This window comes from Pristis pectinata, chromosome 21 (assembly GCF_009764475.1).
Source record: "Pristis pectinata isolate sPriPec2 chromosome 21, sPriPec2.1.pri, whole genome shotgun sequence".
In the NCBI taxonomy this organism is placed as follows: domain Eukaryota; kingdom Metazoa; phylum Chordata; class Chondrichthyes; order Rhinopristiformes; family Pristidae; genus Pristis; species Pristis pectinata.
The window spans coordinates 20860226-20877243 of record NC_067425.1 but is presented as its reverse complement, the minus strand read 5'-3'; the positions used below and the strand labels follow the sequence as shown (position 1 = coordinate 20877243).

The following is a 17018-nucleotide window of genomic DNA, read 5'->3' as shown; positions in this document are numbered from 1 at the left end:
TAGGGACCTTTTAAAGTGCAGTAGTAAGTGAATCATCAGATGAAATAGAAGGAAGTAGTATTGGGAGAGGCTTTGGATAAGAGTGAAGTGAATGCCAGCTGTGACAGATGAAGCATTGAGATAATAGGGTGGCTGTGAGTGAGTTAATACATTTAAGTGAATGCAGGAGGGCAGTGAACTCAATGGAGGAGAGCATGGATGGAGTTTGAAAATCACTAAAGGTAAGACTGAGTCCAGAGACACAGGAATAAAGCAGTTAATCTTTTTTAATGATACTTGTCAGCAATGTGCAATGAGGATTTTAAGTGAGAGGTGAGTGGAATGGAAACAGGGTGATATATTTCAAGGAAGAGGACAGTATTTTATCTGATAATGAGTTACACATTATCATGATGGCCCAAGCCTAAGCAAGTGGTGGAAGGAATTGTCAGATGGGTGGTTTCATTTAGCTTGCAGCCGGGTTCTATCTAGGCTTGGTTCACAAATGAATGGAGATATTGGAAGAGACTTTGTATTTTTGGAAGTTGATCAGTTTCAATGCTAATAGTAGATATAATCTTTCACCTTTACAGGACTCTGAATAGATTAAAATTAAAGTGATGTAGAAAATTTCATCAACCAAGAATAGATGGAGAAGGGAGTGTAATGGTTTAGCAGGAGATGTATTTCAGATAACTATGGGAGTCTATGGGCTTGTAAAGAACATTAGTTGCCAACCCATCTTCTGGAATGGAGGTGGAGAAGTCGGGAATGGGAAGGGATGAGAGGTTATGGACCATGTAGAAATGACAACAGGATAGAAATTGACAACAAAGGTAATGAATTTTTTAAGTTCCATATGAGTACAAAAACAGCATTAGTGCAGTCAATGCACTGGGGAAAAATAGGGGAGGATCTGAAAGAAGGACAAAGGGTACATGTGGACTGATTTGGAGGAAGTTAGTGGAGAAATTCAAGTAAATAGCCTTAGACCATTCATGGGAAGGGACTGGACAATGGAGTCAAGATAGTAAGAAAATTGACCCACAGAATCTGTGCGCCAACCAGGACAGCCCTGCATGGGGATCGTGGGGAGGCGGTAGATGTGAACTGTGCAGGGGAGAGTGAATGCGAGATTGGAAACTGGAGGGAATTAGGTCAGTGACCATCTCTGAAAGAATGACATTATGTTTAACTGTAGGGCTGAGGCCACTGGGGGATGGGAGGAGGTGTCTGAGCGCTGACATTTTACCTCGGCAAGATAGCGGTCAGCTCAGCAAACTTCAACAACACTGCCCCGAGCAGTAGGGTTGATGATGTTCCTTCGTAAACAATGTTGTAAATTCAGAGCAGGATCGGTTAGATTATGGCAGTGGAAAAATGAACACTCACTGCCAGTAAATGATATATTGATCTAGAGAGAGTAAGAAACCGGAAGATTTAAGTAGACCAATTCTCGTGTAAATAAAAAAAAATGTTGCAATAACTCAGCAGGTCAGGCAGCATCTATGGAAGAGAAAGTTAATGTTTCGGGGTTGTGATCCTTCCCCTCTGAACTTGCAACATTCTGCTCTCGGAGGAACAACTCCATCAAACCTGCTGCAAGGACAGTGTTGTTGGAGGTTGGTGAGCTGACCTCCAGCTCGCTAGAGACATATGTCAGCTCTCGGACACCTCACCTTCCCAGTAAACCCACAGTCCCACAATTAAACCACGTTTTTCTCTCCCAGACATTCACTGTCCTGACGAAAGGTTGCAAACATTGATTGTTTCTCTTTCCACAGATGCTGCATAGCCAGTTGAGTTCTCCGGCATCATGTGCGATGCTGGAGTCTGGAGAGAGTCTGCTGCATCGCTCTGGAGGGTAAAGCGGAATTGCACCATAGACAGGCTTTGGGCTGCGTTCATGTAGCGAACTCCGCCCAGCATGCACCACGGCGGGTACTACCAACTCCCAGCACACACCGCGGCACCGCTACAGAGCGCAGCCGCTTCATTGGAGGACTACAACTCCCAGCCTGCCCCGCGGCGGATCCAAGTGCTGCGGACTCGGTCGGGAGTGAAGCCGGGGGCTGGAAGTTGTGCAGAGCGGGTGGGCGACCGAGTCCTTCCCGCCGCCGCCTCCTCCTCCGGCCTCCGCTACTCGTTGCCCGCGGACCTCCCCCTGACGCTCGGCGGCGATGGAGCGCTGGAAGGGACGCGTGGCCCTAGTTACCGGCGCCTCGGTGGGGATCGGTGGAGCCATCACCCGGGCCCTGGTCCAGCACGGCATGAAAGTGGTGGGCTGCGCCCGGAGAGTGGACAAGATCGATGGTAAGGCCCCGGGGAAGCCGGCGCAGGCACCGCCGACAGCGGCCGGCTGCAGGCGGCGATGTGTTTTCCCCAGAGCGACGTCGGGTCGCGCCCATCTTGGCCGAACCGGGCGTCCGGCGGCGGAATAATCGTTCACCGCCGAAGGGCTGTCGGAAAGTTAGGCAGTTCCGTCTGCCGCCGCTGTCAGAGGGCTGGAGGTGAGATCACCGGCTCGGGGTGGTGGGCTTGCAGGGCTGCAGCCTGCACTGGGTCCCTGTGTCCCTATTCAACACTTTACCCTGAAATCCCGGGGTCGTACGCGGTCAACTGCTCACATTCTGCACAACAGCCGGTGCCTGCAACTGAAAGGAATTCATCTCGAGTGATGCATAAGTGATTTATCGATGGGCAGCAAACATTGTTGAAACAATTACTGTATTTATTTCACCAATGAGTGGCAGTTCTTTCCATTTATTTATTTGAGCTTATCGACTGTTTAAAATACCATTTTAATTGTGTGTTCGACTGATTATTTGAGAGAGTCAAGCTGGAAGGTAAATACGGTTGGAAAAGGGGCATAAATCAGAAGTTTGAGTTTGGATAAAGGAAAATTTTGTTGCAGAAATCGTTACAGTAAAGTCTGAGCTAAAAACAAGCTGCTGGAGCAACTTATTGGGTCAGGTAGTATCTGTGGTGCAAAATCGACAGTGTACGTTTCAGGTCCAGATCCTTCATCTGGACTGAAAGAGCAAGGGGAGATAACTGACCTAAAGAAGCGGGGGGAGGGGAGGGGCAGAGGTGGTTGGGAGGGAAGGTGAGGCAAGAGCTGGCAATTCGGGTGAGAAGTTGATGGGCAGATAAAGTAAGGGAAAGGATGGAGATAGTGACAGATTGGGAAGTGATCAGTGGAGACAGTAGAGGGCTGCAGGTTATGGAATCTGATAAGAAGCTCCAGATTCAGCGTCTGCAGTCTCTTATGTCTCCATAAATTCTGAGCTAGTCTATTATTTTGTTGAGTTGATGTTGTTTCACATTACAGAAACTGTAAATTGATGCAATTTATGAGTAAACTGTATTTTAATATTTGAAAAATCCCCAGTTTTTGAGAACACTAATAAAAATCTGGAAAATAAAATGACTCATTAACTTAGCCAAAACTAAATACAAAATTCAACCCTTACTTTCATATTATACAGAATTTGTTGGAAGCAGTGTTCTTAACTCCAACTGTGCTACAAGTTGCGGATTTTCATTTAACTATTGGGAGAAAATTCAAGTTTGTATGAGGTTGTTTTTCTTTCAAAAAATATTTCAGTTGTGGAGTTGGGAGGGTAGAACAGAATTGTTGCTAATGCTTTAATGCAAGGGACTCTGGGTAAGAAAGTAGACCCAAAAAATGCTGGAGAACATAACTGGACGAGACTAGGCTTGGCTTCAACTGATGGATCGCACAAACCTAGCCAAGCACAGTGTGGAATAGAAGAGGATTCTGGCAAAATCTAAGTTGCCTCAATACTTATTGTGTGCTCAGGGCTGACTTAACGTAGCAAATAGAGAAAGCAGAAAAAATGCCATGTTTTAACAAAAAATGTAGTGAACAAAATCCCAGCAGAGTGGTACAGATGTTACCCATGGCATGTGGTTCTGCTGCAAAAGAATTGAGAATTACTGTCTTTTGTTCTTAGGACTCTGGGCCATTCGCTTTAAAGGCTGCAGATGGTGACCAAGATCAGTGCTATATCACCTCAGAATCCTCGCATTGGGTGCAGTAAATAGCATTTTTAAAGAATCTGTTGAGCTTAAGATTGCTTGTTAAAACAAGCATTAAGCTGATTGCAGCATTCCATCTTGAGCAAAAGTTTGCGTGTTGGTATGTTCATCAGTTGATGGTTCACTTTCCAAGTTAACGGGGCTCTTGTTGGGTCCTGTAAGTCCCTGACTCAGGGCTCACATTTTAGATGTGTCTCTTCAAGACACGTCTCAAGTTATCCCAGGACTTTGCTGAACGTTGCATTGTGATTTATTGAAAGATGGCTTTGAGTTCAAGTTTATTATTGTGGGCATACGTAGCCAGGGTATAGGCCATGAAAATTAGCTTTTTGCAGTAGCAGCACAGTACATTACAAACATAGATTATACATAATTGCATGACAAAACAAATAAACATAAATGATGTTAATGCAAATTAAGGGAAATACAGTCTGAGGCAGAATTAGGGTTTTTCAGGTCAGTTCAAGAACCTGATGGCATTGGGGAAGGAGCTGTTGTTGAACCTTGGTGTGGGTCTTCAGGCTCCTGTACCTCCTGCCTAATAACAGCAATGAGAAGAGTGCATAGCATAGATGGAGGGAGTCCTTAATTATGGATGTCTCCTTTCTGAGACATTGCTTCTTGTAGATATCCTTGATGGTAGGGAGAACTGTACCTGTGATAGAATTGGCTGAGTCCACTACTCTCTGTAGCCTCTTGCATTCCTGTGCATTGGAGTTTCAATACCAGACTGTGATGCAACCAGTCAGAATGCTTTCCACTGTATATCTGTGGAAGTCAGTTTTCGATGACGTGCAGAATCTCCTTAAACTTCCAAGAACCTTTTTCATGTTGCATCTTTGCTGGGCCCAAGGTGATCCTCGAGACATTGATACCCAGGAACTTGAAGCCACTCACCCTTTCCACCGCAGAACCCTTCAATGAGGACTGGTGTTAGTTTGCCTGCTGTCTTCCCCTTCCTGAAGTCCACAGTCAGTTCCTTGGTTTTGTTGATCTGAGGTTGTTGCTGTCCATGGTTGTCAGTGTATAGGTTGAGTGCTTTTTTTTGTAAATATGGAGAGCTTCAACTTGGAACATTTCAAGGCAAATTTTATGTTTCAGTAATGTAGCACATTATAATCCCCTGAAAAGCATTTCTGGAAACTGTTGTGGCAAATTAAGTCCTTCCTGGTCAATTAAATGTATTTAATTTTTTTTAAACTGAGAAGACGTAGCTCTATCTATATCTCTTTTTAAGAATGATGCTTCCCCATCTGCCCCAGAAGCTGATGAATTTGCATTCTTTGCATGAATCCAGTTATTTTGTTTATTGGTTGAAAGCAGCTGAAAGGGTAACATGCTGAACTATTCAAAACAATATTTTTTATATATTGCTATAAAGTTATAGTGCTGTCATACTGATTGATAAGTTGTCCTTTGCTTTGCATATCCTTTGCCAGGACCATTAACTTTTCCAACTTAGCGTTCACAGTTGAGTGTGTATGGCATTGAAGCAAATTGACAAAGGATAATTCAGTTGGGTTATGTATTCATGACCAAAGAGAGGCATTTATTTTTATGCACCAAATGTTTTGATTTCAGAAAGAAATTGTTCTCATTTGATATATTTTAAAGTTAATCACGTCTTTGGAATTGTTCTGAATGAGAATACAAACAGAAGTATCCCAAGTCCACCTTTGTGTTCCTCCATTCTGCCTGACCAAATGTGAAGTTTAGCAGCTGTATGTTACTGTGTGACGACAATTTCAAGGTGCTTTCTTCCTCCACACTCCAGGAGAAGTTCTCTCTTGATACTACATGGAGTAAACTTCATGTGATGGACTTTCTTTCCCTAACAGCCTTCAAAGTGTATTTGTATACCAAACTGTGGCAGATCAATCAAACTGAAACTGTCCTACTCAGAATTTCACTCCACTTTTCTCTGGAATCAGATTAGATCTTCATTCTGCGTCTGGCACTATTGTGAGGCTGACTTCCAGTTTGGAGTGGAAATAAGATTTCTTTATTAGTCACATGTACATTGAAGCACACAGTGAAATACATCTTTTGCATTGAGTGTTCTAGGGGCAGCACGCAAGTGTCGCCACACTTTCGGCGCCAACATAGCATGCCCTAAGGCACTTCTTTCAATCAATGCATCTTGTCAAGGATTCAAAGCATTCATTCTTAATATGACAGTCCTAATTGTGGATAGAATTATAAGCTTGCATTTTGTTTCTTGAACTTTTGTAATTGTACCTACAATTGGAGACAGCTTTGTGAAAGCTAGTCTCCTGAAAGCATGGGGGATCACTTAGTTGTGCACCTTTGCTCCATCTGCTGTTGTAACAGCCAGGATCTCCCGGTGACCAGCCATTTTAATTTCATTTCCCATTCCCACACTGTGTCTATCCACGGCCTCCTCTACTGCCAAGTTAAGTCTTGGCACAGATTTAGAGGAACGGCACTTCATGTTCTGCCTTGGTAGTCTCCAACCTGACGGCATGAATATTGATTTCTCTAACTAACTTCTGATAATCACTCCCCTTTTTGTTCCTTTTATCTGACTGGCTCCATCACCCCTTTTGTCCCCCCCGCCCTCTTGATCTGCCCATCACCCACACATTTCTTCCCCACTCCCCTTTATTCCATGGTCCACTGTCCTGTCCTATCAGATTCCACCTTCAGCCCTTTGTCATTTCCACCAATCACCTCCCAGCTTCTTACATCATTCCCACTCTCCCCCTTCCTCACCTGCCTCTCATCCCCCTCTCACCTGGATCCGTCTATGACCTGCCAGCTGTTGCTCCACCCAGTCCCCAACCTTTTTATACGAGCTATCTCTCCTCTTCTTTCCGGTCCTAATGAAGGGTCTTCATCCAATATGTCAGCTGTCCATTTCCCTCCATTGGTGCTGCCTGACCCACTGAGTTCATCCAGCATTTTGTGTGCTGCTCCTGAAAGCTTTTGATTTCTGACTTGGGAATACTGCTGATTATCTCTTTTGAGCAATGCCCAGTATGGATATGTTGTTATTAGTACATCTAAATCTCTGCAAAAAATTATTTGCTGTAGTTTTTATTTGTCCTAAGTTTTGTATTTAATGCAGTAGTTGATGTTTGAGAATTAGCTAAAAATGTAGGGTAAAGTATGATACTGATTTGAAATGAACAAAGCTCTTTATACAGGTAGGTGGGAATCAAACAAGACAGCTCTTTGCATTGTAATGTACAATAGTGAGATATTGAATGGATCCACCCCATCCTCTCCAGAACATTAGTTTGGAGGTAGCAAAAGTGACCATATATAGGTATAAGGAAAGAATTTTACTTTTCAAATTGTAACAGCTTAATTTAATTACCTTTGGAATTATAGTTACTAGTGGATGCCAAGCTCTAACCAACATCAGTGACCAAGTAATCAGGTTATTTTTCAAATAATACCTATTGTTAGGATGCAGGAAATGTTTCCCTGATAATCCTTTGGATTAATACTGTGGGACAGATGAAGCATCTGTTAATGTATCATCCAAAACACTATACCTCTCACAACAAGTCCTTTGACATAGGAGGGCGACTGCTACCAACCAAGCCACGTCAGACAATTGAGAGACTAAAATATTACCATTTTCATTAGAACAGGTAGGAATGAAATAAAAATTAGAAATTACCACTGTGATGAACTGTGAAAGAGATGATTTTGGTTGTCGAGTGTTTGTGGAAGATGTAGAGGGATGGTGTAGTGAATAGAGTCTTGATGTTGCAGGAAGATGAAAACCCAATGGAAAGGATGACAAGATGGTTGTGTCGTCGTGTGGTGATGTGTCAAATATAAGTCTGTGTTTTGGTAAAGTTTGAGATTTTTCTGTGTTGTAAATACTGTAAATGCAGGTTGTTCATGGATTACAAAAAGTTGTTTTCCTGTTCAACTGCAGGCGTTGTGGAAATCAGTAACTGGTTCACACTGTAACTGCAGGTGATCCTCTCAAGTTACAGTATTTCCGGTAACAGAGATTCGCCCTTACAGAATTCGTAAATCACTACCAGGAAGTCTGGGATTTAGGATAAAAATTAGCTCTAACAAAATTTGAGGCAAAAAAGTAAATACACTTTTCTTTAATTCGCGTTTTCCTGACGTATGTGCAGACGCTGCAGCTTCATGTTACGACACTCCTCCCCCACCAGTAATGCAGTGGTCACCTGTACTACTGTCACGTACCAGCAACAAAAGAAACACACCGAGTCATGGATAAGTGTTAACAACTTTTATTAATAACTACTTAAATTGATAATAAGAAAAATAAAAGTGAAAAATGTTAGAATATTAGAAGTAAAAATATTAGATCTTAAACATTAGCCCCAAAAACTAAACTTGAAGTGTGTGTGTGGTGAATTCCCAAACTCCAAGTCTAGGAATAGTTCTCAAAGTTCAGTTCAGCAAGCCGTAAGGTGAAATGTGAATAAAGGCTTCTGCAAAACCACCATTGACTGAAGAGGAAATGCAGAGAGAAAATAGAGAGTAATTACGAAATCCAAATGTTCCACGATGGAACCCATACAACACCTCAATCACTGATGATCTCCATTCCTTTGTTCTGAAGTATCTGCCAGCCCGAAAACATTTGAGATCTGGCCATCCACACAAATACCTGTTTCCTTCTACAGGTTAACGACAAAGTGGACTCCACTGGATTACTCCAAAAATCCATACGTGGATTGTAGTGACAGACACAGTTATTGTTTTTCATCCATCGATACAAAGACAAGCAGACAGTATCTCTCTCTCCCCTCTCTCTCCTTTGACTAACTGCTCCAAAAATGTCACCACATCCTTATCTCCTGTTGTCGTAATCACGCCACTCACACACACACTACTGTGCTATGTCTTAAAGGGACACTCACTAAATAGTAACCTAATCCGTAACAACTACAAACAGTGACTTTGCACATCACATGATTTGATCTGAGTTACTATTACAGTAACTAGATATAATGAAGCCTGCAGCAAAAATTATTGAATTGCACTGCTATATTCCTCAGAAGAAATGGAGGGGAGACAATTTTTTATCCTCCTTGATTCTCAATCTTTAATACTTTTCTATTATGAGAGCATTGAATTGCTCATTGGCTTTTCAGCTCTGGGACCTGAAATCAAATCTAGTCCAGAATAATGGATTGGATTCTACTGTTTATTGCCTGAGAGGGTTTGAAGTGAAATGATGTGAAGAATCTCATTTCAGCACCTTTCACTGTCCCTAGAATAACATTAATTGATAGTGGTTGATGTGGGGAAACAGAACCTACACTGGGTGTTACAGTAAACTGTGGAGCCTTGGGATAGAGAGGGGCCTTTTATTGTGCAGCTAGGCTTGTTCAACCTAGCAGATGAGCTTTGCCTCAAATCACAAGCATTCCTTTCTACTAGGATTATTATCTTCCACTTGTAAGTAGGCAAATTTAAAACTTCTTCAAATTATCTGGGTAAGAAACCTACATTAGGTGGAGTTGTGATTTCCTCATTTAGGACAGGATATTGAAATAAGTTAACATGTAGTTTTTCAAGTAACTGCATAAGTTGAACATTGATTATTTGTCAACGAACAACATTAAGCCTTAATGGAACAGAAAGTCCCAGTTGCCTCCTGCACATGGGTAGTTAGCTGATTGGAGCTGGGGTTCTGCAACTGGTTTATAACTACCAAATGTCAAGAGGAAAATCATTCAAAGTCCCTATAATTGATTACTGTTCACTTGGTGGGGAGAACAAGTGTGGTTGTTTGTAGGGACAGGATCAAATTTGTGTGTAAGTGATCAAAAAACACCAACATTCACTGTCTGGCTTTTGCACAGGAAGAATGGCCATTGTGTTTGGTCCTTGGGTTAACCTGCAGCTGTGGTGTACGATCTCTGATAATGTAATCTCCTTCAAGTGAACAGGGAGAAAATAAGCCGTTCATATTATCAACTCCATTATTAGTTGTTTCGGGAGCAGAGAACTTCTAATCCAAATTTAAGTTTTATCCAGTTGCAGTTTAATGCACTGCAAGTAATAAAATCTGACAAATATACTCACAGACAGCAGATACTTTCTTTCTCCAACTGCATTGGTTAGAAGAACTGATTAAAAAAAACTGAAAAATGACAGTGGTTTGGTTTTTCTAAAACATTGTTGTAAGCAGAGCCTTCTCACTAAATTGGTTGATAATCTACACTGATCCCTATTACAAGGTTTAACATACCTCTTTAATCTATTTTAAATTATTTAATGCTAACTCAATACATCGATTTACCAGGAGGACAAAATCTATGTCTATGTGGTGTAGAACAATTAAGGTGATACATTTGCCATGTTTCTGATTACAAGTTTCCTAGCACTTGCTGTATGAACATGTAACATGTATCCCAGAGGAATTCGACATTTGAGATGCTTAAAGTGCTTTTATTATCAACTCCATTATTAGTTTACAAAATCAGCTTTTCAGATTGGTTCCGGGTGGGTGAATGTGGGTCCAAATGGGGACTAAATTGATCATATCTGAGAACCCATATCGATGGTTTGTGTGAGCAGTTTGTACCATTCAGTCAGTGGTGTCTCCTTTAATCTGACTGACATTGATGTGGGATACTCAAAATTGACTGAATTTCAGAGTTTTTTGCTGCTGGTAAGTTTCATGATTTTGAGCTTAATAGTACATTATTTGGTTTATATATCTGAAGCATGTTGTTTTAATACCTTAACACTAGTTTTGAGCGCACAATTGGTACAATTAACGTGCATTGGCGCACGTTAATGAAGGGATCAGTGAGGAAACTTTTCAGTGTTTCTCTTGTATTAAACATTCCATATTGATCACCTTCTCCAAGGTTGCTCATGGAATTTATTTTTAATATATTGCATCCACATTGAACAATCTGATCAATAACTGCATAAAGATATAGATTGCGAGAGGATCCTTCACCCTTTCACTAAAGGTTACTGTTGAAAGGTGCAGCAGGGAGAAAGGACTGGGACAATGACATCTACGGCTAAGTCATTGAACAGGGCACACTTTCAGAGTAGAATGCAATGGATGAATAGTCCTTTATTTAATCCATAGAAAATCTGTGATTAGGGAGTTGATTGGTGCAATTCATGTATTTAGGTGAATCATCAACTCGATGATAATTGTCATTTTATGCCCACTGAAGCTATCTGAAAGACAGGTAGGTTAGACTATTAAAAGTTCTCAGTATTTCTGGAGCAGGTAGGATGTTTGGATACACAAGGAGCTTTGTATGTTCCATTGAAATATAAATAATGATACAGCTTGGCCACATGTAATTTAATCTTAGTATTGACAAAGAGAGCATTATTTCTTTATAAACGCTGATGATATGAAATTCTTTCTCTGCCTATTTTGTTGCTTGATGGTTAAAATTCATGCTGCGGTTTTGGGGAATGGGGAGGAGGTGTGTCTGTTGGGGGGAAGATGATTAATGCTGGAAATTGCTTAATTGAAATCTATTCCAGGTAGTAGAGAAACAGCCTTTGGAATGAGGAAATAATATTGAATCAGATTACAATTAATTGACATGGACATTTACAAAATGAGTTATCAAGTGAGATTTTGTCTGCAGTCTTGTGAAGAAAAAACAGCTGAAACAGAAATACGTGAAAGCAGTGGTTAGTGTCTACAAATGGTGATAAAGTTCACAACCTTGTTTTTGCCAAAGAACTACACATGTGATGTAGTTTATTAATATTCAGCTTTGATATTAAGGGTTATTGGGAGAAGTTGATTGAATCACACAATAAGCAAGAGAACTTTGCATAATTAATTATGCTTCTGAGAGAGTACTATGGGGCAAAGTGTTTAGATAATAGAATCTTAATCTTCCATGTTCTTTTTATCCATATTCTCTGTTAGTCATGATGATAGATGGAGAACACAGGGTATCGGTAGTTTATTAGCAGAAGAGAAAAGTGGAGAAATTAATGGTTACCTGGCACTGAGCTGGTTGATTAAACTGGTGATATATTGGTTCAATTGTTATCCACAGACCAGGGCATAATGCCATCTATTGGATTTCCTGTCAGATTGGGTGAGCTGGTCAGCAGGCTTAACTGCTGGTAGCAACAGACCTCCAGCTACGGAGGTGAATATTGAAAGTGTTGTTTACATTCATTGATCTGATTTCAGCTCCATACCCAGAACTGCTGACTTTAGTCTGCACTGTTAAACAAGTATCTGTGCTAGTTACTGGAGCACTTTTAGAATATACATTGGAGCTGGTCTTAATAATTTCACCTTGGGATATTGATTAATGTGTGTTGGAATCCTTTGCAAAAAGAGACTGACTGTATAGATCTAATAAGATGCAAGTCTCTCGCACTAAACTTGCTATTTCATTGATACTTGATAAATGCAGTCAGAGTGGCTGAAAAAATTCTTTGACTTTGGAAAGATATTCAAAAATTAACAGTTGTTTTATTTGTCTTGTGTTGCTGCATATCAAACTTAATAAAATGGAGACGTAATCACAGACTCATTCCAACTGTTTTGTTGATTTAAAATATTGCATTAGGATACAAACACATAAATGAAAACTTTATCCTTCTACCACAAAAAGAATTTTTAAAAAAGTGTTAATGCCTCTGAGAATTGTGGTATTTGGGTGATTCTCCATGCTTCATTGGATATTTGTAGTAAAGCTTGGGCTTTTTGCCCTCTTGTGAAGCTAGGGTACAAATGCTGACTAAATCTCCTAATTAAGGTCAAACGCTAATCTCAGGTTAGATGGTTTCCTTATTTTTAAAAAAACCAGTTGGATCCAGTCAAAGGCAATTTAAAGTCAGTCACAAGTCAACCTGCTGAAGTGGTATAGACTGTACCTGCTTTAGTTCTGAGTAGGAATTTTATTTCTCTTTGAACTTGGGAACACACTGTGTGACTGAAGATATCTTTTACTTGCCGTGCTATCTGGCATTTAGAATCTGGAAGGAACTGTACCTGAGGATAAATAACTGCTCACAATGTCAGCCAATGATGGGCCAAGGAAGAGAAGCTGGATAGTTGGGTTTCTCTGTGCAAGTGGCACCACTAATGGACAAGGGGAGTTTTAAGTGGACTACACAGGTGAGAAGAGAGCTACCATTTGTGTACCTTTAAGCTTCTCTCAGTTTGCTGAGGGAAGGAAGGAAGAAGCAAAGGCAGCTTGTTGGATGATCTCAATCTCAGTGACAAACAATTCTGTTAGCTCCTATAGCCTTGTTAGAGATGAAGCTGAAGGTTTTGGGGGAGAAGAACTTGGGTAGACATGGTGAAGCAGTAGAAAAAAACCCAAATTATTTTTTGCATTGCAGGATAATCCTGGAATAGTGAGCAAAATCTGATGTTTCTTAATATGGTCCATTATGATCTATCGCTGAATACTGAACTGGTTCTCTGCCGTGTCTGTTGAAATATGCAACTCTTAAACTTAAGTGAATGGGGGTTGCACCAGGGGAGGAGCAAGGGGGAGTGAAATTTAATGGGGACCAGGGCAACAGTTATGGAGGTCTGAGTGTAGATAAGCAAATCATTGGCTATGGAAATGTTGTGGTGAATGAAGCATAAAAGGCTAGGCAGTTTAGATTTCGAATGTGCAGTAGCAAATGACTTTGGAGAGCATTTTTTAATGCGGATGTGGAAGGAAGTGGTGTTTGGGGGAGGCAGTTGATGAAGAACAAAACGTGGAGATACCCCTGGGTGTTCCTGAGAGGATGAAAGTCGTGTAGCCTTAGAGTATCTGTGAAAGTGAGTATATTTTGTGTGATTACAAGAGCTGAAGAGAACAATGAACTTAGTGGAGAAAGAGCATAGATGGAGTTTGAGATCAATGAGGTAACAAGTGCAGAATAAAGATTTAAATAAGCATGTGAAATAAACACATGTTGAAAGAAGAGCAAATGCCAGAGGAGCAGGGGAACGGAACACACCACCCATAACAACAGCTTTGGTTGATCAAATGGTGGAAGGTATTGTCAGATGGGTGGTTTCATTTAGCCAACAGCTGGTTTCCGTCAACACTTGGTTCACAAGTGAATGGAGATGCTGAAAGGGACTTTGAAGCTGATCAACTTCCCCAAAAAACTCAATCTTTTAGATTCAAAGGATGCTGCTTGAAGTAGATTGAAAGGAAAATGAGAAATGGGGATTAATACCAAAATGAACATCTGCACCAACTGGACTGATCGAACAGCTGGCTTAAGTAACCTTACCCATCCATTTCAAATATATGTTGCAGATTGGCGAAGTTATTTATAATGAGGTCGACAGTTAAGGGGGGGGTATCCGTTTATAAAAATTCACCCACTGGAATCGTATTACCGTTCTTCTCGGACACAGCTATTACTGCATCTCCAGCCGTGATGAGCACAGATGCGCCTCTCCCTTGGGACCGTGGATGGGATGGGATTGGGGTGGGTGTCTGCCGGCACTGCGCGTGCGCAGAAAAGGTCGGTTTGCCCTCTGGGTGTTGTCGTCCGCCATGAATATTCACTCTCCAGTCAGTAGGAAAACCACGTCCCGGCCGCAAAGATCCTTGAGTGCACTCACAAGATGCTGGAATCTGGGGCAAAAAAATATAACCAACTGCTGGAGGAACTCAGCGGGTCGGGGAGAGGGACATCGACGTTTCGGGGCGAGACCCTGCAATCGGATGCTCGAGTACCCTCCTCCGTCCCAGCATGCATCACGGTGGGTACTACAACTCCCAGCACACACCGCGGCACCGCTACGGAGCGCAGCCGCTTCATTGGAGGACTACAACTCCCAGCCTGCCCCGCGGCGGATCCAAGTGCTGCGGACTCGGTCGGGAGTGAAGCCGGGGGCTGGAAGTTGTGCAGAGCGGGCGGGCAACCGAGTCCTTCCGGCCGCCGCCTCCTCCGGCCTCCGCTACTCGTTGCCCGCGGACCTCCCCCTGACGCTCGGCGGCGATGGAGCGCTGGAAGGGACGCGTGGCCCTAGTTACCGGCGCCTCGGTGGGGATCGGCGGAGCCATCACCCGGGCCCTGGTCCAGCACGGCATGAAAGTGGTGGGCTGCGCCCGGAGAGTGGACAAGATCGAGGTAAGGCCCCGGGGAAGCCGGCGCAGGCACCGCCGACAGCGGCCGGGCTGCAGGCGGCGATGTGTTTTCCCCAGAGCGACGTCGGGTCGCGCCCATCTTGGCCGAACCGGGCGTCCGGCGGCGGAATAATCGTTCACCGCCGAAGGGCTGTCGGAAAGTTAGGCAGTTCCGTCTTCCGCCGCTGTCAGAGGGCTGGAGGTGAGATCACCGGCCCGGGGTGGTGGGCTTGCAGGGCTGCAGCCTGCACTGGGTCCCTGTGTCCCTATTCAACACTTTACCCTGAAATCCCGGGGTCGTACGCGGTCAACTGCTCACTTCTGCACAACAGCCCGGTGTCTGCAACTGAAAGGAATTCATCTCGAGTAGTGCGTTAAGGACTTTCTCGATGTGCAGCAAACATTGTTGAAACTAGTATACCTATTTCACTGTATCGAGTGTCAGTTGTCTTTGCACTAATTTATATGGCCTTTATGACTATATTTAGATAAGTTGAGATGACCAATGCAAAGGGCTAGGTCATTTGTTGCAAGTTGAATATCTAATACTGTGCAGCTCAATTGAAAAGTATTTGCTGGTTGAATCCACCGAGCGTAAATTGTACAGTATGTCTATTTCTGTTACAATTTCCTTTTTAGTTGAATATATGCTCCTGTTGTATAGTGACGCTTGGATTGTATTGGACATTGGGTTGCGTTATTATTTCCACGAAGAACATCTGGAGTCTCTCTCGTGTCTGCTTTCTTAATGTGTTTTCTCTTTTTGTTCATCTGCACCTTTTGTAAATTATTTTTCTCAACGTGTCTAACTTTAAAAAAAACTCAACGGGCAGTTTGTTCTTGTTGCAGCTGGATTCATGGAAGTAACCAGTGTTGGAAGTAGTTGTTCCTGAGTTATGTATCCCTCCCCCTTAACCAGGCTGAGATCTCTCACTGGCTTCTTAAAGAATTTTTTTTGCGGCGGAGGGGAAAGCGATGGGGTGGTGGGAAGCAATGCAGTGCACTGCACAGACCCCTTTCTTGTTTGCAGATGCGGTGTCTCAGGACTATCGATAATTGTATTTCCTGCTATTCGTCAATGGAAATATAAGCAGCTACCTTTTGTACCAATATCCTAATTTCCACAGTTGGAGCTCGGGGGATGTTGCATGGTCTTTGCCTATTTTTCCTGCTGATTCCGCTCTGTATTGCAGAGTATCTCAATTCATCTTCATCCACACATTTGGAGCTTGAGTGATTTTATATTTAACTGAGAAGGATCTTCTCTCTAATGCCCACCTTAAATTCATACCAGCAATAAAGATAGGCTATGCAACATTTACATTTTTCATTCACTTTTCTTTAAGAATGTTGCACGTGGCTTTTTATTTGCTGATTCAAACCACTGCCCATTGTGGTTTATTTTGTTCAACCTGTCAATTGTTTGTCTGTTTGCCTGTGTTGGTTTGATTAGTGGAGCAATGGTGGTGTTAAATAATCAACGAAAGAGGATGCAGAAGTGGTTAAAATAAAGCTCATCTATGAATACTGATTTGATGGTTCAGTTTATAGAGAGCAAAAGTTGATGCATCATATGAGTAAACTTTGTTTAGTAACAGAAAAAATCTAACCTCTTTCGAACATTGATAGAGACTCAAAGATGACACCTGAACTAAGCCAAAAACACAATCACATGACATTATAGGGGTAATTATCTTTGTATGCCAAATGTTTTAATTTCTGAATATAAGTGCAGGAGTGGCCATCCAGCCCTTCAAGCCTGCAGTGTCATTTGTCAAGGTCACGGGTAATCTTTTACCCGAGCATCATTTTGCAGCTGTAAAATATTTCTCTGAATGGGTCTGTAAACAGAGGCATCCATTCTGCTTGAGCAGAGATGGAATTTACCAGCTGTAACTTTGCTATGTGGCTTTA

At 42.2% G+C, this 17018-nt stretch overlaps 1 protein-coding gene across 3 annotated transcripts in view; it reads left to right on the top strand.

Annotated features, from left to right (window-relative positions):
• The first annotated feature begins 12929 nt into the window (after positions 1 to 12929).
• The window catches only part of dhrs11a (dehydrogenase/reductase 11a), a 58302-nt gene continuing 54213 nt past the window's right edge, over positions 12930 to 17018 (top strand). Inside the window, exon 1 of one of the 3 annotated variants that reach the window (XM_052035580.1) lies at positions 12930 to 13135. In XM_052035580.1, the coding sequence (XP_051891540.1) occupies positions 13103 to 13135 (33 nt within the window). In that variant the 5' untranslated portion in view covers positions 12930 to 13102. Of the gene's footprint in view, positions 13136 to 14762; positions 15109 to 17018 lie in introns of those variants that run through there. The other 2 variants (XM_052035578.1, XM_052035579.1) reach the window with 2 other exon arrangements.